The sequence below is a fragment of the Micromys minutus genome (assembly GCF_963924665.1).
Source record: "Micromys minutus genome assembly, chromosome: 1".
Taxonomy (NCBI): domain Eukaryota; kingdom Metazoa; phylum Chordata; class Mammalia; order Rodentia; family Muridae; genus Micromys; species Micromys minutus.
This window is the reverse complement of record NC_137969.1, coordinates 53,202,069-53,224,180: the sequence shown is the minus strand read 5'-3', so window position 1 is coordinate 53,224,180 and position 22,112 is coordinate 53,202,069. Positions and strand designations below refer to the sequence as shown.

The window sequence follows — 22,112 nt, the reverse complement described above, 5'->3', positions numbered from 1 at the left end:
CTGCCTCTGCTCAGCTGAAAAGCAGCAGAGAACTGGGCAGAATACAAGGTTTATCTAGGGTTTCTTGGACATGGGGGAACTTTCCAGGGTAGACTGGGATTGTAAGGATTATGTGATCTGGTCTTTGAGACAAGCTCAGGATTGGTGGATTTTTTTTTTCCCTTGTACGGGGCCTGGCCACTCGCCCACCGCAGAGCTGGATATAAGCTTTACAGCCATTTAGAAAAGGACCAACCATTAGTGCTGGTAGCAAAGGCTGAGGGTGGGGCCTGGCCACTGGCTCTGGGGGGCTGACAAGGCTGGTGCAGTTGTTTTAGCCTTTACTGCCTGGCTGCTGGAGACTGGCCACTTGCAGCATTGAGGGTTTATAAAGTTTACAACTCAGTGCAACTCAGTGCTAGAACAACTGCTCAGAGCCTCAAACAAAGCAGAGAAAACTGAACTGAACTAAAATGGCAGTGTCTGAGAGTAGGTTGGGTAACTCACACTGGTGATCCCTTTAGTGGGTAGAGGCAGGAGAATCAGGGCTCAGAGTCATTTTCAACTGTGCAGCAAGTCCAAGGCCAGCCTGAACAACATGAGAACCCGTTGGGGGAAAAAAAACAAACACAAACAGAACTTTTTGTTATGGCTAAATAATGAGAATTGTACTTTAGAATTAATTAATTGGGTGTAATAATTATACCAGGGATGGTAAAATAGCTCAGTGGGTAAAGGTATGCGCTTTCAAATTGGAGGATGACTGACCAGTAGGTCCTAAATGGTACAAGGAGAGAACCAACTCCCTCAAGCTGTCCTGTGTGTTCCATGACACACATGTGCACACATTTACACATACTAAACAAATAAACATAATACAAATATTAAAGCTGTTTTCTTAACAGATAAACACCTGCTTTCTAACCCCTCTTGTGTCACCTAGACAACCTGCTGGAAAATAGAATGAGTCCAATGCATAGTGCTCTGTTTAAATTGCTGTCTGCTCATTTCCTGACTGTAATTATCAGTTGTCACATGATGTTTGGGTTGTTATCTTTTTTTATTATTGGGGCTGGAGAGATGGCTCAGCGGTTAAGAGCACTGACTGTTCTTCCAAAGGTTCTGAGTTCAATTCCCAGCAGCCACATGGTAGCTCACAACCATCTGTAATGGGATCTGATGCCCTCTTCTGGTGTCTGAAGACAGTGTACTCATATACATAAATAATTATTTAAAAGAATATTATTTATACTATATCTTTTTTTTTCTATTTTATTTTGTGTGTATGAGTGTTTTGCCTGTATTGAAGTGTGTGCCTGGTACCCTAGGAGGCCAGAAAAGGATGCTGGATCCCTTGGAATTGGAGTCCCAGGCTGTGAGTCATGATGTGGGTTCTGAGAATCAGGCAGAGTCCTGTGTTAGAGCAGTACATGCTCTAACCACTGAGCCATCTCTAGCCCTTCGTAATCTTTTCAATACTGCTTCAGCCTCCTCTCTCTTGCCCCCTTCTTATGCCCTTTTTAATTAATCAGCCATTTATTTAATAGTGGTGCAAATACCTTGTTTTATATTCCTTTTTTTTAAAAAGCTTTTCTTTGCTTCTACTTGGATGATTTGTATTCATCTATAATCAAATTTACTAATCTTTCTCTGCTGTCTACTGTATTGTTCCAAATGAGTTTTAAGTTTTGGTTGTAACATTATGTAATTGTACAATGTTCACTTGTTCTTTTGAAATTCATCTTTCTCATATATTTTCTTCCACCTTTATCATACTGTATTTAACTTATGTGTAATAGACAGAAATGTCTGTTGGCCCAATACTGTGTTATCTGTAGGTCTTCTTTATTATAAATCACATTTTCCAGGTCCCGATTTCCCTCGTTCCCTGATGGCTGAGTTGGCATGAATACCCAACATGGGGAAACGCCCTCCTCCCCCATGATCCCAGGGACCGACAGGGCACAGCAAGTGCAGCGTGCGTGCAGGGCTGGGCTATGCAAAAGACAGAGCCGAGCTGGGATGTCTTAAGATACCTAAACTGAGGTGGCCACACAGCTCAGCAGTTTTCTGAGCTAACATTCTGTTGTATATGGACTGTTTGAGTTGCTAAGGGTTTTGTTACCCACAACTGGAAGAGTCCAGCCTAACACAAAACCTGAAAGAAGTGACGGGGCACAGAGGGTTCCTTGAAAGGCCAGTGTTCATCTGTGAGCATGGAGAACAAGGAATGGGCTTCTCCGAGCCTACAGCCAGTCCTCTGAGCGCTCTGCCTCCGAGCTGCCGTCTGCTGGCTCACTTCTGAACCTGCCTGAGAAGAAAGAAATGAGCATGCCGGCGGGCACAGGAACCGGAACAGACGAGCACTTAAATGTAAAGTTTTTCAGATCTTTACATTTCAGCCTTAATTTTACTGCTTTAAAATTCTTCTAGTTTCAAAATGGTGAAGATCTGAAAAACTCTCAATTAGGCAATTTATTAAACTATAGTGAAAAGTATAATCTTTATCTTAGAATTAAAAACTACATAAAATTTCACATTAGAAAACTGCCTAAAGTTATCTAATGGTGCTCTTCACTAAAAAGATTCTTTTCCAACCATTTCAAATAATAAACAAATAAAAAGAAATATCAAAAAGCTCAGTGTGGCTCACATCAGGACAGAAGTCTCTGGCAAGCAGGAACTTACACTTAAGAGCTGCCGACCGGAGGAAGTGTATGTGAAGCAGTGTTAGCTTCACTGACTGAGAAAAGACAACTGTCGGGGTCCAGCACAGATCAGAGAAGATGGGAAGCCCCCTCCAAGACCAGGACAAGTCAAGGCCAAATGCTTTCCAAACACGTCTCTGAACTGGGGGTACAGCCAGTGCAGACGGCAAAAACACAAATGTGACATGCCAGACTGAAAGGAAGACCTGGTTTATTACAAAAAGTGCATCAATTCACACATGTCTCTCTGTGTGTATACATATGTACACATGTGCATGTACACATGTGTGTGTGTGTGTGTGTGTGTGTGTGTGTGAGTATGTGTGTATGTGAGTATGCCAAAAAGTCCACAGTAAAAACACCAAATGTAACAAACTAGATGTAGTTCAACAAGGTGCTGGACAGATGGTCAACAATAAACCCACAAAGAACATTTTAATTCCACTTATAAGAAGAGCATCTCACGGACTGGAGAGATGATGGCTCAGCGGTTAAGAGCATTGACTGCTCCTCCAGAGGTCCTGAGTTCAATTCCCACATGGTGGCTCACAACCATCTGTAATGGGATCAGATGCCCTCTTCTGGCATGTCTGAGGACAGCTGCAGTGCACACATACATTAAATGAACAAATAAATAAATACATAAATCTTTAAAAAAGAAGAAGAAAGGAGGAGGAGGAGGAGGAGGAGGAGGAGGAGAGAAGAGGAAGAAAGAAGGCAAGGCAAGCTTCCCCCAAACCAGAGAGAAGCTGAGCTACTGTCAAGAACTCACAGAACCTAATCAATACTGTACAAACCCAAAGACAATAGTCTTTATTATAGAACTGCAAAATACCTAAGCATATAGAGGTACAAGGTGCCCCAAAATCAAAATTATACAAAAAAAAAGGAGAAAACTCTCAAAAAGTTTCATAAATAAAAAGGTAAGGAGCCACCCTATTCACCAACTGGCCACCAAGCCTAGAATCCATAGCAGTTAACAAGATGGAAGCAAGGACCACCGCACAGGTAGGCACAAAAGCACCCAGCTTCTTATGATTAGCATACTTTATAGAGAAGTTATCAGCAGGTGAAGTGAATGAGAAAATACACCCATGGTGTGAGGTTAGAGTGAGACTTCCCAGACCCAAGAGTAACATCTAATGCCTTGGTTCCCTCCACTAAACCCACACTTTCCTGCCTGTCCTGACTGTCTGTTTAAAGCAAACATGGCGATCTACAGGCTTTCCAAATATGTGAGCAACTCTCATTCAAGGGACTTCATACAGCACCTATGCAGAGATAACTATGGGCACAGTGCAACTGCATCGAAAGGCCAAGGCAGGTTCTAATATCAGCCTTCAGACACACGGCTGAATTAGAACCTGCCTAGTGACTTAGCAGTCACCTAGGAGTACATGAGGTCATGGCTCCTTCCAAGAAGAACCAGACCTGCCAGGTGCTGAGCACAGAGTCCGACTGAACTAGCGAAGAGCTGACTAGGCACACACCTCCTGGGGTGCTGTGCACTGTGGAGAGGGTTGGGTATTGTATTAGATCTTTGCCAGAATGAAAATGGCAGAAAGTAAGTTGTGTCTCTAGGCCAAATCGTAACATTGGAACCAGCTGCACTGGTGACAAACATCACCAGAGTTTCCAAAGAAAAAATACTTATCAACAATAATTCTTTTCATTATAAATCTTCTTCATAATGTGTAATGGAGCTATCAAAGGAAAAGGAAATAAGGGGAAGAGGAAGAGGGAGAAGAGGGAGAAAAGGAGAGGGGAATGAGAACAGGAGGGAAAGAGAGAGGAAAGAGAACAGGAGGGAAAGGTGTTGCAGTAAATATTAAAAAATAAAAATCGGTTTATCTCTTTACTGGCCCTGAGGTCTCACTCCTCAAGCCCGGTTTTAGTTCAGAGCCACACATTCCTCTGGCACCCGGTCTGAGCCGCCACCATGGCTCAACTTGTCCGTGAAACTCCCTTCCCTTGGCGGTTTTCTACTGCCTGGTCTCCGCCTCTGTCCCGGGGTATTTCTGTACTCCAAAATCCCACACAAACACAACTCTACAGCCCGATAGCTTTTCATACAGGTTTAGATATTCAACTCTCAATCCATAAACCCTCTACATAATGAGATTACATCAAATAGACAAAGATACAAACTGTCCTTCTATATGAGATGTTAGACCTATAAAATCCTTAATGTTCTTAGCTTTTTAACACCAATCAATCCCACCTGGGTCCAGCTGGTCCTTGGGAAGATCCATGTTGCCTCAACCTCTAATCTCCGTCCTCTGACTTCTCCAACTTCTCAGCCCTCTCTACTTCCCTTGCTCCACCCAGTCACTGGCATTCTTTATTTTACTAATTAAAAAGGGAAGTTTCAGTTGGAGTCATGTGACTAGCCTTTCTTGGGGAAGTGGAATTCACATTAAAATACTAATAGCTTCAGGACAACCTACAGAAAGGGGGAATAGGGAACACAGGAAATGGGGAAGACAGGACAACAGTGGCCTTGCCACCAAGTTCCAGAAATACAGGTATGGCTGGCAAATTTACCAAACCTTCCACGAGATATTTGTCACATCCTCACATTGTCTTCTGATCACATGACCTTTGTGATGTGAGGATGCAGCAGGGCCTTGGTGCTGCACCCTGCACTTGATTTTGCATGTTCACTCCTTTTCTGTCTCCTGTTCCTTGTTCCTTCATGCCTCTGTCCATTCAGATGGTCATCCTGCAGTATGGGGTACTCTTGTGTAACACGAATGAAGAGGTTGCATGAGGTCATGTTTGTGATGGCTCTGCCAAGTGACACAACCCCAGCAAGCCCACCCTTAGGACACAGTGGGTCATGGAAGGATGGAACGGAACAGACTGCCATTCTTCACAAAGGTTCAAGTTGCTCCTGCAACTTTCCGGCTTTCTCTTTCTAAATCCATAGCAACCTGAGAGTCTAGAAAACACCCCCTCCTTCCTTTTGAGACTGGCCCAAGCAGGACTGGTGTGTTGCTAACGGACAGAAGCTTTCCACCGTGTGCTCACATCTGGTCTCTGCTGTGAAAGTGACACTCTGGAAGAAAAGCACCAGCGTCTCCACAGCTCTGCCACCTGACAAGCTCCAGCTTTACAGTGAGCAGCTCAGCAGAGAGGCAAGCTCTTCCACCCTGGGAGAGCCACAGACAAAGCTCACAGGCTTCTCTCTGAAAGACTTCTCCCTAATTGCTGGAGACCCAGAAACAACCCCCATGCAGCACACGAACCCACATGGCTGTGAGCACGGCCACAGGAAGAGCTTGGCTGCAGTTCTTTATTCGTAGGTGTCACCAACTCCAAAGACACTCCAATGACACTTCTGCCATGCCAGAATGAATTTGCCCCAGGGAGGCATCTTTTCAGAGCATGAATGTCAAACCAAGCACAACTTGGAGACCTATTCTGAATTTAGGGACACAGGTCTGCAGTGTGGTGAGCACTGTACTTCTGTGGAATCCTCGGACTGTGCACACTGCTCTGATGTCACACTTTACATAGCATCACGTGCAAAACTGCATGGAGTGAAACACACATTCTTCATAAAGAATCAGAATTCCACAGATGGAGGCTGAGTGAAAAATCCTGGAACTCGGCGGCGACTGTGGTTCCCATGGCTTGTCTGAACAATGCCACGGCATGGCAAGCAAACAATAGAACACTACAAGCGGTAAGTCAGTGGCTCACTTTCTGGATGGCATGTCATCAGTGGGACCCCATCAGGAGCAGGCAGGACACTGGCTTCTGACAGACATGCATGAAAACAGAAGCCCGTGGCCAGCTAGCTGACTTTAGGCAGCTGCTGAGAGCTGTCTAGTGAGTTGCTGGATAGCAGGGCTGCTCTCAGCAGCAGAGTAAGAGCTGGCTGAAGGCGTCTTTGTCACTTGCTCATCTGCATTTATACTTCCCATTCACTGTCAAGCAATGGTTTTTGTTTCTCTGGTGCCATCAAGTGGCAACATTATGAAGTGTCCTGATTAAGTACAAATACCCTTGAGACAGAAAGATGTCAATGATGTGCCTCACCTATGCTAATTAAGAACCAAAAGTGTTTTAGCAAGCTAGTAAACTGTGTTTGGGGAAAAAGAGGATCATGAGAACAGATCTGCAGCTCATCCCACCGCAACCCCAACCAAGATGACAGTTAGGGAAAAGAACAGAAATGAACGAAATATTCCATGCACAAACCCCAACAGACTACAAATGCCTGAAAAACAAAATTAGCTAAAATGTCACCTACCAATCAAAAGATGAAAAGCAAAGCTTCGTGGAATGAATATGAACATCAGCTACTTGAAAGTTCATGTCACAATCAAATGAATGTACCCAGCAGCAGCAGCAAGATAACAATCACTGGCCGGGGAGGAAGCAGGCCAGTCCTCACACACCTGCACATACAAACGCCAGCAGCTTCTTGACCCCAGCCTCTGACAGTCAGGGACAGTGCAACCTACACTCCCTGCTAAAGATGACAACAGAACCCGCCCATGCCTGCTCTGCTCCTGAGACTCCCTTAGCATGACAACAAAGAATTTACTTAAGACAAAACTCTACAAGACAGAGATCTGAGAGAGGAAAAAGCAACCAAATCTTAAAAACTAGGAAGTCGGTGAGAAATTAGCATTCTCGTGACCCCTTTTTGTAAAAGAAGAAAATCAGCCAAAATGTTAGATAAGAAGCAATTAGAAAAAGTACACCTACAAAGTTCAGATGGAGAGGTGGCTCCACAATGAACAGCACACACTGCCCTTCCCGAGGCCCCAAATGTCTGCTGCTCACAGCCAACTCTAACTTCCGCTGCAGAGGGAGCTCTTGCTTCTACAGGCAGTGTGCTCACAAACACATGCCTGCCCTCCTCCCATGACGAAGACTACAATTAGAAAGCAATGTTCTTAAATGTACAAAGTTATAAGGGGTCATTTTGAGGACTCGGGGCCCTAAGTAACTGACAAGGTATAAATGAAGGCTAAAAAGGAGAATCCAGGGCTGGAGAGATGGCTCAGCAGTTAAAACTACTTTTTTGCTCTTCTAGGGGATCCCAGTTCAGTTCCCAAAACCCACATGGCAGGTCAAAACGGTCTGTAACTCCAATTCCAGGGGACCTAGTGGCTTCTTTTGGCCTCCTTGGATATCAGGCTTTCACATAGGAAATTCTACACAAACACACACAGGCAAAATACTCAGACATATAAAATAAATAAACCCCCTCCACAAAAAAATCCGGTTTTTAGGAAGCATTTCAGTCAAAATGCTTGGTAGGAAGCATCTTAGAAACATATATACATTTATAGAGAAGGAGAAGGTTCTAGACTAACAGACAGCAGGTGTACTAAGTGGAAACACTAAAGGAAAGTGTCAGTAGAGAAGTATCATCAGGCACACAATAGCAGCAGAGACCCTCAGGACAGTCCACTGAAGAAAGTCACATCAGCCTTTAGTAATTTCTTCCTGTCCAAGACGTCACATCACTAAGTACAGGGCACTTTGTTCTGTTCTTGTGATAAAAAGTAAAGCACGAAAATAAAGCCTGGTACACATGCACACACACACACACACACACACACACACACACACACACATGCACGCACGCACGCACGCACGCACGCGCGCACACACACACACACACACAGTAAGTTCTACTTAGAGACACTACATTATGCTCAGCACGTTCCTGTCACTTGCATTAACTGGGTGAAGGTGATAATCACCTCAGCTAACAGAAAGCAGAGTGGTGGACACACCAAGAGCCTCCCCTTCTCCCCTGTCAAAGTCCACTGAGAGTAAACTCATGGGCAGTCCACAGGAGCACTCTTGGTGAACAATGGTCAAGTTAGGAGAGACTCCCATTCCCAAGCACCTGTGGGGACCCTGCCGTTGGAGATAATCCACTTTCATAGGTGGCTCAGAGAGTTGAGCACCTGAAACAACGACATCACTTATGTGGGCTTCTCATTTCCCCTCCTGAACACAAGAGAACACAGAGCTTTCAGGCACAGGACAGACATTTATCTCCTTGAACCCCATAAGCCTTGCCAGAACACACAACTGTGGGCAAAACCATACCTTGTACACCTTCTAGGAGCAGATCGACGCCCTTCCTGTAAAAGTCAGAAGCTGCTTCATAGTCATCTTCCTCCTCCTTCTTTAAGGCCAGTTTGATAAGCTCCCCTGCCTTCTCCAGGTAATCTCTCCGGCCAAGCCTTGGCTTTAAGCTGCTGGGGAAGAGGCTGCGGCTTTCCCGGTCTTCTGCTTTGCTTGGTTCACTGTCAGAAGCAACAGCCCCAACTGCTGAAGAATCCGCAGACAGACTCAGACCAAAAGTTCTACTGGGAGAACCCTGACGGGAAGCCATTCCATCATCTACGTCAGCAAGAGAGTCTGCATCAACAGTGAGGGACAGGAGGTCACTGTCACTGGAGAAGCCTGAAATGAGGAACATAGGAGTCAACATGAGACTAGCAGCAGCCACAGGAGCACAGGTCACACAGCCATCCTCCCATAACTAACTCAGCAGGGCAGCTGTGGCCTGCGGTGACTGGCAGCTCCTCGAAGATTCTTTCCGTTTAGCTCATCTGATGTTGATGGTGTGTACCTCACAGTCATCTGTCTGTAACTCACAGCTAACCATCTGTACCTCATGGTCATCCATCCGTAACTCATGGTCATCCCTCTGTAACTCTTGGTCATCTATCTATAACTCACAACCATCTGTCTGTAACTCATGGTCATCCGTCTGTAACTCATGACCATCTACAGCCCTAGTTCCAAGGGATACAACACCTTCTTCTGGCCTCTGAGAGTACCAGGCACGCATTAACAGATGCAGGCAAACACTCATACATACAAGATTAAAAAATATATATATATTTAGCCTGGTGCCATAGGGCCAAGCAGGTAACAAGCCTGATATATCACAGTCTGGCACCATGGGACCTCTCCATGTTTCCACCCAGTCCAACACCATGGGGCCTGAGTGCAGAGCAAACCTGAGAAAACCCCTGCCAGATGCCACACAGGCCCAGGCAGGCAAAGCACATCCAAGACAATCCCTGCCCCATGCCACATGGCACAGGTAGGGCACAGCACTCCTGACACTACTTCATAGATAAGCAAGTGAAGCTGTAGAGAGACGGAAGAGAGAGAAGCAGGACTGTACACAATGGAGAGAGACTGGAGATTGGAGGGTAGTGAAAAACAGCCTGATGTGAGCAGCCAACATGCCACCTGCCACCATGTCTGGGTCCATGGCTCTGCAACAGTGGGGGTCTGTTACCACCAAAGGCCAGTAGGGCCTTCCTAGACTGGGCTGCTGCCTGGGGCCATGTTGATCTCTGAAAGCTGTACAGAGGCAGAATCTGCACCTCACCCAGGAAGCACAGTAGAGCTGTCCCTGGTGGCAGGTGTGTGGGCAAGCTGGCCTTGTGGGTGTAAGTGTGGGAGAGGTGTGGGCAAGCTGGCCCTGTGGGTGTAAGTGTGGGAGAGGTGTGGGCAAGCTGGCCCTGTGGGTGTAAGTGTGGGAGAGGTGTGGGCAAGCTGGCCCTGTGGGTATAAGTGTGGGAGAGGTGTGGGCAAGCTGGCCCTGCCACTTCTATGCAATGCAGTGGTGTAGGTAAGGGAGAGATACCCCTCACCCTTTGCCACCTAAAGCAGGCAGGAGAGCTGGTGCTGCCCCTCACCTGCTGCAGCACTAAGAAGAGTGAGCTCTGTACCTCCCTTGGGCAGCACAGCAGAGTTGGCCTTGAGGAAGCTCTGGCTGGGAAGTGGGTTGAAGTGGGACAGAGTTGGATGAAAACCCAAAGACTGATGATTTTTTAACTCTAACTATCCTGGAACTGGAAGCTGACAGCTTCTGCAAAGTTAACACTTTCTTGCTTATGCTGAGGTTAAAAACTACCCACCTCTGAATAGGGGATGGGGGTTCTGGTTATATAAGAAATGATTATTTTTGCCCTTAGTTCTTTTCCTACATGTCCTCTGCTCAGAGTTCTTGACTCCTTGTCACCCAGGAAAAGAAAGTCATGCTCACAGAAAGAAAAACCTTTACATAAGCAAATATGCACAGACACATACACACCCTCATATACATAAACATTGTGGTCAAGCCCAACCACCTGTCTCAGCAACTCCACACGTGCTTATCCATATTTACATATTTACATATATGCACATACACACACATATATATACACATGCACTATATATATATACATACACATATATACACACACATATATGTATACACCTGCACTATATACTATATATACACACACATATATGCACATGTACTATATATACACACATATATATACATACACAGATATATACACATACATATATATACACATGCACTATATACTTACTATATGTACACACACATATATATGCACATGCACTATATATATATACGCACACATATATACACACACATATATATGTATACACACACACATATATATATATATATATACACATGCACTATATACTATATATACCATACACATGATAGATAGATATAAGTTCCACTCAGCACGTGCCAATGCAGAAAACACTCATTCTGGATAAAAAAGTAAGCTTCTTTATTGCTCAGAGAAAGAAAAGGCTTCTGCCTTTTTACTTCTGAAAGTAAGGGGGAAAAAACCTCATTCTCTCTATTGCTGGGGGGAAAAAAGCCTCATATTTCTATTAGTGAAAAAAAAACACCTTTTCCATTTTATTGCTGAATGAAGGAAGCCTTGTCCTTGTCATAGGAAGAAGCCTGCTTACTTATTGTCATTCTTACTTCTTATGCTTTCTCAGGGAATAGAGCACAGTCTTCCAAGCATCTGTACATTCCTGAAGTTCATCGTAATCAAATAAGGAATTTCAGTAGGAATGTTTACAAGGTTCTAAGTAAACATTCATTATCCTTCACAAGTTCATTAAAAGTTTAAAACAATAATATTTTTATTTTTTAAACAGTAATTCTTATAAGTTAGCATGGTTTTGTCAAAAGGCAAATAATCTGCCTTGTATCTCATTAGTTTTGAAGGTTTGTATAGATAAATCTAGTCAATATTTTATTTTCTGTCCTTCCACCTACAATAAATTGTCCACTCCCAGTTTATGACCTTTAGTTATCAGATAATGGTTTTACAGCGAGCCTAGAAACAATGTTTTCCCTGATCATAAATTTGTTCCAAGCCTGCTCTTTGTCCTAGTTCAATTAGCCCATGACACATGTAGGCTTACAGAGCCCTAATTGCAGCTTTTATACTATATAGAGGGCTCAAATTGCTTGTATAAATTTAGAAATTCTGTAGAAACATTATTAGGAATTATGAAATCATCAATTCATCTGCATAGAATTACTACAAGAGAGAACATCTTCATTGATCTACAAAAATCTCCCCAATAGGGTGAACTAATGCCTGGTAATTATTAGACTATTTTAATAATGACAGGAAAGGCATATCAGTGGCAAGAAGCAATCTTAAGATGAAGTGTCTGTGGGTCTTGCCTTTCAGAGCTCTCCCATTACAGACCATATAAAACAATGGCCATCTCCAGAAAGGTCATTTGTATGCCTTTAGCCTATCGTAGGTGGCTCCTGACCCTGGTCCTGCTTCCAGGGGCTGCAGATGAGTCAGTCCTAAGAGTATGAGAGCAGAGACTGAAGGAAAGGCCATCCAGAGATGCCCCACCTACTGATGCCAAGAAGTGCTTGCTGACAAGAACCTGATATGGATGTCTCCTAAGCGGTCTACCAGAGCCTGGCCAATAAAGATGTGAATGTCCACAGCCAACCATCAGACTGAGCACAGGGACACCAATGGAGGAGTTAGGGGAAAGACTGAAGGAGCTGAAAGAATTTGCAACTCCATAGGAAGAACAATATCAACCAACCAGACTCTCTAGAGCTCCCAGGGACTAAACCACCATCCAAAGAGTACACATGGGGGGACCCATGGCTCCAGCCGAATATGTAGCAGAGGATAGCATTGTCTGGCATCAATAGGAGAGGCCCTTAGTCCTGTGAAGGCTTGATGCCCCAGCATAGGAGAATGCTAGGGCGGTGAGGTGGGAGTGGGTGGGGTGGGGGAAACACCCTCGTAGAAGCAGGGGGAGGGAGGATGGGAGAGGGAGTTTGCGAAGGAGAAACTGGGAAAGGGGATGACAATGAAAAGGAAAAAAGAAAGAGTATGAGAGCAGGAGAGCTGGCTCAGCCCCAAACCAGCTGCAGCACGAGATGAGCTAGCCAGGGCAGCACTGAGGAACCTACCCTGGCAGTGTGGGAGAGATCACCGGTGGGCTGACCAGCTAGGCCCTGATCTAGGGCTTTGAGTTGGCCCACCCCAACATCTACTCCATCTATGAACTGCTGGAGCATGTGAGGAGGCCCAGTCCTACAGATCCAAGGCTGCAGGATCTCCCTGACATGGGGCAGCAGCAGGATATCTGAGGAGTCCAGTGAGGATCCAGTATTGATGGTGTAGCAAAAGCCAGAGGCATCAAACCAGGCCAGTGACTCACTGCAATGAACATTTTTCCAATAAGGAAGTGTGAACAGAGGGTATACTATGAGGACACACAGTGACACACTACAGCTTCCACGGTGAGATTTTTTTTCCCTCAGGGCAGGTATAAAGGGATGGGAGGTGAGTGGGATTGGGGTGCATAATGTGAAATTCACAGAGAACCAATAAAAAGTTAAAAAATAAATCTTCTGAAATAAAACATTAAAACTATTGCACAATGACATTTTTATAAAAAGTAACTACATTCATCAAAACAAAAAATATTTATTGGAAGAAATGGCAGTCTTTGAGTTTCTTGATTCTGGCTGAACAGAGCATGAGGATTCTGACAGGGGGCTGTGGGCTATCTGCTGTCATATGAGGATTCTGACAGGATGCTATGGGCTATCTGCTGTCATGACTTGGAAGACGTTGATAGAGGGAAAGTGCTACATCATGTGATCACGGTTATCCTGCCTTCCTCTTCTAGTATTACTCTGGGCTGGGGGCTGCACCAACCCTCAGCGCTTACACGAGGTCAGAGGACAGCTGTGTGGAGTCAGTCCTTTCCTCCTGCCATGGGAAACTGTAAACTGAACTCAAATTGTCAGGCTTGACAGCAAACAACTTGACCTGCCTAGCCATCTTACCAACCTTCTGGTTTTCTACATGACACCCAAACTCCACACTGCTACTTTCTTAAAACTGGCTGCAATGTGCAATACATAAAATCCCAACTAGGAAATGTGTAGTGCTCACTATATGTAACCATTGGTCCGTCTTGAACCATCTTTATTCATGCTGTTTATAGCCTAACAAATCAATTATTTATAAAATGTCAGTTCCCTGACTACCACAGATCTGCCACATACCAACCTCCTATTTCATTATTACGGAATAAAAATCACACTGGGGAACTATCAGGTTCAAAGCAACAGAGAAGCCCTGACTTGGGGAGGAAAACTCTTTCACTGGCAACAAATATCATGAGCTGTTTTCCTTGAAGAGTCAGCGCATTTCATTTCAAGAAAAAAAAAAAAAATGCAACCAAACACACAAGCGTGAGGACAACTGTCTGTCTGCTACTGATTCAAGCAAAATGGCCTCCCGTGAACAAGCAGTCTCAGCTCAGCTGCACTGCTCACATCCACCTGCCCTAGTGCAGCATGGCGGCTTAGCGAGGAGGGCGTGCCAGGCTGCGATGCAGCAACAGGAGCATGTCTTGCTGCTGTCCCAGAGCACTCTAACAGCAGCATATGACATGACCAGTCTTAGCTTGACATCACCATCCCCAACAGTTCAATCCTCATCGCTTTCCCATATGAGACTCAGCACAAAGGTCAGCACAGAAACATGTCTTAGGTGACTGCGTGACTAAAACAGTTTCCACACTGCGGATCCTTGGAGACCTCATACATCTCTCCAATCCGCTCATCAAGCTGCTGACTCTGAGACAAAACTGGAAATCCCATCCCTGAAACAGTTCAGGTGCACTCATCTGGAGATCTGTACTGCTGTTCCTGCTTGCTTTGTTTTCTTTCTTTGACAATGCCAAGGATCAAACACAGGGCACCTCACACATGCCACATGAGCATTTGGGCACCGAGCTCCATCTCCAGGCCAGAGCCACCATGGAGCCCTTAATGCCAAGGCGCTCAGACAAGGGCATAGGAAGGGGTTTTTATTTCCACAGGAGACAACACCAGGAATGAAAGCTGCAGGTGGATCAGACCACATGATTCTGAGATCAGGGCTCAGCAAACTCCATGAAGAGCCAGACAATAAATACTTCAGGCCCTGCACCTCCATGACCTGTTGTAGGTACACAACTCCGAGCCTACCACCCTAGACAGAGGAGCGTGGCTGGACTTCAGTGAGACTTTGTTGTAGACACTGAAACATAACACGTTATGTCATGTCAAAAACTGTTAAATCTTTGGGTTTTTTGACCATTTAAAAATGTAAAACATGTTCTTAGTTCACAGACCGTAGGAAAGCAGCTAGGGGCAGACATGGCCCATCAGCCATGGTTTGTTGAGCTGTGGCGGCCTCCAGTTGCTTACTTCCTACCAAACGGAGTAAGAACATGTGAGCATCAGCCGAATTCCACGAGCAAATCAGCTTTACACACAACTCCGTGCCTTGACAATAGAGTCTTGCTTTCTTTTTTCTTTTTTCCTTTGTTTCAAATTTTAGGATCTCTATCAAGGACTGCCCTATTCCCCAAAAGGAGCAGATTTCATTAAACCCACGGCTTCAAATGCATGTCACTAGACCATGGGGAACATCAGGTCAGGTCATAACATTCCAACACATTCAAAATCTTTCTAGAACATGCAACAGTTACTCACCCACTGTTCTAAAAACTATATAAACTTTTAAAAATAGTTTATGAATGGCAATGCAAACTTATTTTCTTTAATGGTGCTGTTACCTAACTACCAGATTGAAACAATTCGGCAGGAGGAAGATTCTAGGTATCCAGATGATTACGGGAGGGAAGGGCTGTGTCACCGAGCTTGGTGCTCTCCCGTGCCTCTCCACTTGAGCAGTGCCTCATATGCCTCATAGCCTCCCATTAGAATCTCACTTCCTCAGTCCCACAGCTCTGTTTCATGCTGTGCCTGACTCTCCTTTCCCACCAGGGCCGAAAGGCAAGCAGGTGACTATACAATGCTCAGTTTCTTGGCTTCTGAACATAAAACTCTAAGAACATAGTTACACTTCCTCCTGCTTTTACGACTTTATTTTATCAGCAAAAGTAATCAAAAACTGGCTGGCAAAAGGATGACCATCAGAAGTCATTTGGAAGGGGCCAGGGATGTAACTCAGTTGGCCGAATACTTCAGCTGGTAGACTGCATGAAGCTCAGGGTTCGAGTCCCAGCAATACACAAGCAGGCATGGTGAGGCACCGCTGGTATGGTCAGCATTCAGGAGATGGAAGCAGAAGGTTCAGAAGGTCAAGGTTACCCACTACTACAGAATGAGTTTGAGGCCAACCTGGGCCATAAGAGGCCATGTCTCAATCATCATATAGACAAACAAAAAAAGTCTGTAAAGAACACACTGGGGAGACAAGGAGTTAGTAAAGCACTTGCCATCTGACCTGAGCTTGACTGGAGTGTGACAGGTCCACACTGAGGAGATGGAGAAGGTGGGACTATGTGACTCTAGCCTACTGGCAAGCCCCAGGACAGTCAGAGAAACTATCTCAAAAAACAAGGTAGACAGAACCTGAGGAATGACACCTGTTGTCATGACAGATTGTCCTCTGTCATGCACACGTGCACACACTCCCACAAACACCCACCCACCAGCAATTAACCACAGATGACTAGCATACTGATCATCAGAGTAGTATCCTTTATTTCAAAGTGAAAAACTACTATAAACACTTTAGACTGAGACTTTCCTAAAACAGGTAGTAGGTTAGGAAAATGTAACACAACAGAGACCAATAAAGAAACAAAAAGGTTTATACATTTTAAGGCCACTCTGGAAATCACAAATTTGGAAAACCAAAGATTAAGTAATTTACAGCAGAACAAGCAGCCCCGTGCACAAAGAGGATGGCCTAGAACTCCGTGGTGAGTAGAGATAAAACCAACGCCCAAGCACAGCCAACCCTGGAGAGGGATCTGCTCCTGAGCCACTGAAGATCAGGGTGTGGGGGAGGGGCACTTAGTGCTGTTGTTCATGACACATACAAACCATGAGGTGTAAAATCACTTTGAAAATCAGAAAGGGCTGAAAAGATGCGTAGGTGCTGAAGCCTGTCCTCTGCAGATGGAACAAGGCTTAAGTACATGCTCTGCATGGGAAGCCCCTCAGACCTGGTGTCTCAAAGACTCCAACGGAGATGCTGCTGTCATTCAAATGCAGGTTTGCTAGAAAATACAGGTAGAGATGTCACTTACAGAATTGATCCTACATGGATCATCCAGCAGCACATCCAAGGATTCTCAGTGTAGACAGAACTGTGGATGGGTGAGACCCACACCCCTCCTATGGCACACTGCCATGCCTGAGATGCCTGAGAAGCCTGGCCCAGGCACAGCCCTGGTTTTCCAAATCCCTCTTTTCTTCAGTGAAGCGATTTCCCAACTCCCTTCTCAGGGAAGCACTCTCCAACAAGCTGCCCAAAAATAAAAGCATTTTCAGTCCAGGGCTGGGGATCAAATGGGCTTCACACAGGCCAGGCAAACAGCCTTCCACTGAGCCTCTACCACCATGCTTGTGTGCCTCACTACAGACCCAAAAGCAGCCAACCACAGGCTGAAACCTCTGAAAGTGCACACCAAAAGGAACCTTTCCTCCTTGTAAGTTGTTAGTCTCGGGCACTTTGTCACAGTGACTGAAAGCTACTAACACACGTTTCAAAAGATCTTCCACTAAAACAACCAATCTTAGGTTCTCTCCCCTTCACCATCCAGGAGGTCAAACCTAGAGGCTCAAACATAGTAGGTAAGTTCTCAACCACTGAGCCAAAATTCCAAGTCTTCATGCTTTTGTGTGTGTGTGTGTGTGTGTGTGTGTGTGTGTGTGTGTGTGTGTGTGTGCGCGAATGTGTGTGTGTATGTGTAGAAGCATATATATGCATATATAGAGATGTACAGATAGATGGGTAAACATACATATATATGTGTGTGTGTGTAAACACACAATGCACACACAGGTAGATGTAAAGATATACAAGACATATAAATCGTCAATACCTACTCCATTTATCTTACACTTGAGTACATCTGCTTCATGTAGTCTTGCTCAGCAACTCAAAATGGTCCTACAACTCACCTTGCTTTATATAAAACTACATTTAAGCATCACATGAAGCAGAGACTACAACCCGGAAAGAGCGTAAGTATGCCACAGAGAGCTACAAGCATGTTACAGGCTATGGTCTGACTGAGGAGGAAGAGGAGTGGGTGGGCAGGGCAGTCATAGGTACCGGATACAAAAGACAGACAACCTGTCAAAGCCAACCCATCCTCACAGGGACCCTTGTAGGACATCAGCAGAGAAGCAGCCGCACCCCCCACCAACACCATCCAGAGCCCTGTGCCTCTTTTGGAAGTGATGCAGGGTAAGTCAAAGGTTCCGTGAGTTGCCTGCCTCCAGGTGTGGATCACAGAGATTCCAGTCTCGGGGCTATTAGAGGGCCTCAGGTGACTTGTTAAAAAGCAGCTACAGACACAAGGGGTTTACTTAGCATCCTAGTCCACCTACCTGCCCTCACCTCTGGGCTTTGAACTGCTCAGAGTCAGGCAGTAGAGCAGAATCTGCCTAGGACACCATCTCTGAAAGACAGGCCTGGGGGAAAGGTTGAGCAGCGACACAGAAGCTTTACAGTATGAGCCATCAGAGCCCCGCATTTGAAGACCAGCGGCACAAAGAGATCGGTCTCCTTTGACAACAGGTGGCCTCTCGTGGGGGACTATATATAAAACACACGGCCTCGTGACTATTAGCTCATCACCTCACTCAGCTCTACAGGTCAAGCATTGCCACACTCAACCAAAGGGACTTTCTACTTGTCCCAGTAGCAATCACTCCTGCTTCCTGCACAAAAAAAGCCCAGAACCAGGATGACCCAGAGGTAGATGAATCTGACATGACTCCATCGAGAAACAAGCCCTTCGTGGAGGAGGGGCTCCTGCAGCCCCATCCCTAGCTGGGGAGCGTAGTACAGCACCAACTGGATCCTGGGAGAGCCGTCACTTTTCCTCAGTAGTGTAGCAGTGGACAGAAACCTGCGCTTCAACTGTCAACCCCACACACACTTAGCAACAGCCATAGCGACACAGTGGGAATAGGGAAAGCAGGGGAGGCTTGCTGGGAGAAGGGTCCAGAGACAGTATGGAAGGAAGAGAGGGATGGACACATGAAACTATCAAAGAATACTTTCTTTCATGCAGCCCTGGCTGTACTGTAACTCACTGTGTAGACCAGGCTAGCCTCCACCTCAAAGAGGTTCTCCTGCGTCTACCTCCCAAGTGCTAGGACTAAAGGCATGTACCACCACACACTGCAAAGAATATTTTTTTTTAAGGAAGAAAAGAAATGGATCCTTCTAAATATGCCTGTGAGAAAAATCCTTAAACCTAGAGCTGTGTGCTAGTCACAATTCTGGTGCTCTACAGCTCACTAGAGAGCTAGCAACAGCTACAGGCCAAGAAGAACCAGCCTTTGACAGTTCCTAGGTTAGCAACATGCCTCTGCTCTGCCCTTGAGAAACCTCAGAGTCCCACCAACCCTACTGTGTATCTACTCGGCATAGAACAGGCTTCAAAAGCCAGCGCTGATCCCAAGTACAGGCCAGCAGTCCTTTTGACTCAGGGTCTGCTGTTCCATTGCCCACCCTGTTTTGTGGGCTTCAGGTCTCAACTGTTACCCTACACATGTACACACAGGTCTGAAGCCAGAGCAGAACATGGATTTCCCTAGAGCTTGAGCTAGGAGAGGTTGTGAAGCCATCAGTGTGGATTCTGGGAACTGGACTCAGCACTTGCTGAGCCACCCTTCCAGACACAGACTGACCTTCCTACACCAGAATGTGATCCCCATTCACAGCCACAGTTCAGGGACTTGGCAAATCACTACCAGCACACACTTGCCCACTGCCAAACCCCACTGTTTAACTGAAAAGGAAAGTCCTCTGTAACATCTACAGTCCCTTCCAATCCAGAGCCCAAGTGACCATAACAAATCATGATCTTTAATTTGGTCCACCCTGCCACTAAATTCTAAATATCCAGTGTTACTCACAACAGACCTAGGGTTTCAAGAGTCAGTGAAACTCTCTGTGCCTTCTCTTCTACAAGCAAAATACACACTGACACAATCATGTGTGTCTGTCTCTATTATGTCTGTTAACTCTGAAGCCCAGGCTAATCTTAAATTCACTATGTAGGTGAGTTTGGCTTTCAATTCCTGATTCTCATGTCTCCATCTTCCAAGTGCTGGCACTACAGGTACACAGGCACCCAGGCACACATGTACACAGGCACACAGGTTCACAGGCACACAGGCACACAGGTACACAGGCACACAGGTTCACAGGCACACAGATACACAACCACACAGGTACACAGGCACACAGGTACACAGATACATAGGTTCACAGGCACACAGGTTCACAGGCACACAGATACATAGCCACACAGGTACACAGGCACACAGTTACACAGGCACAGAGGTTCACAGGCACACAGGTTCACAGGCACACAGGTTCACAGGCACACAGTTACACAGGCACACAGGTACACAGGCACACAGGTACACAGATACACAGGCACACATGTACACAGGCACACAGGCACACATGTACACAGGCACACAGGCACACAGGTTCACAGGCACACAGTTACACAGGCACACAGGTTCACAGGCACACAGGTTCACAGGCACACAGGTACACAGATACACAGCCACACAGGCACACATGTACACAGGCACACAGGTTCACAGCCACACAGGTACACAGGCACACAGATACACATGTACACAGGCACACAGGTTCACAGACACACAGGTTCACAGGCACACATTTACACAAGCACACAGGTTCACAGGCACACAGGTTCACAGGCACACAGGTACACAGATACACAGCCACACAGGCACACATGTACACAGGCACACAGGCACACAGGTACACAGGCACACAGGCACACATGTACACAGGCACACAGGTTCACAGCCACACAGGTACACAGGCACACAGGTACACAGATACATAGGTTCACAGGCACACAAGCACACAGTTACACAGGCACACAGGTTCACAGGCACACAGTTACACAGGCACACAGTTACGCAGGCACACAGTTACACAGGCACACAGTTACACAGGCACACAGGTTCACAGGCACACAGTTACACAGGCACAGAGGTTTATAGGCACACAGGTTCACAGGCACACAGGTACACAGATACACAGCCACACAGGCACACAGGCACACAGATACATAGGCACACAGTTACACAGGTACACAGGTTCAAAGGCACACAGGCACACAGTTACACAGGCACACAGGTATACAGCACCAGACCTGGCTCAATTGTGCTTCAATTACATTAAATGTACATTAAATTAAATTCCCTACTAATTAAGACTTATCACTGAAGAAACTGTAGTCGGTGGCTGTGAACAACAGTGAGTAAATAGACTTCATAACAAAATACAACTCCTTCCAGCTGAATGACACGGACCAAGGACAAGGCCAGGCCTAAGATTTTTAGTTCTCACAGCGCCATCTTGTGGAAATTTATAGAATAAAATCCTACCACAAGTGCAATCTGCTTTCACTGGAGTTTCTACTTTGTCATAGTCTACAGCACTCCACACCACACGGACTTTAGTCTTCACACAGACATGTCACTAATTAAACAGCCAGCTTGAGGATGTCCACATCAAAAATGTCTGTCTTGGAGCACAAACTTTAAATTCACTGAATAACAAAACAACACAAAGGTTCTTTTTCTTTTTTGTTTTTTAATCCTCCATGCATTTTCGTGTGTCTCTGTGTGAGTGTGTGTGTGTGTGTGTGTGTGTGTGTGTGTGTGTGTGCATAGACACAGCTGGCAGCACAACTGTGGTCAGATGACGACCTTGGATGTCAATCCTGGCTTCCACCTTGTTTGTACCACACCTGGCTAGCTGATGGTCCAGCTTCCTGGGGACTCTCCTGCCTCCACCTCCCATCTCCCTGCAGAAGCAGTGGGACTGTGCCTGTCACTGGGATCTGAGCTCAGAGGCCTTAGCCTAGCCTTAAAAACAAGGCTGTTTGAACCAAACTGAAATAACTACAGGCCTTTCCGTTTACTCCTCCAGTGTTTTCAATAAAACACTGTCAAAATCTAACAGCTTAGCAGCAAGGCCACCTGTATCTCCAAAGCAGGTCAGCAGAGAG

General features: G+C 45.7%; 1 protein-coding gene across 3 annotated transcripts in view; it reads right to left on the bottom strand.

The window, feature by feature from the left end:
• The window catches only part of RPS6KC1 (ribosomal protein S6 kinase C1), a 141,081-nt gene that overhangs the window by 86,435 nt on the left and 32,534 nt on the right, over positions 1-22,112 (bottom strand). For 2 of the 3 annotated variants that reach the window (XM_080928343.1, XM_080928344.1), the window contains exon 6: positions 8,769-9,128. In XM_080928343.1, the coding sequence (XP_080784469.1) occupies positions 8,769-9,128 (360 nt within the window). Of the gene's footprint in view, positions 1-8,768; positions 9,129-18,426; positions 18,552-22,112 lie in introns of those variants that run through there. The other variant, XM_080928345.1, reaches the window with a different exon arrangement.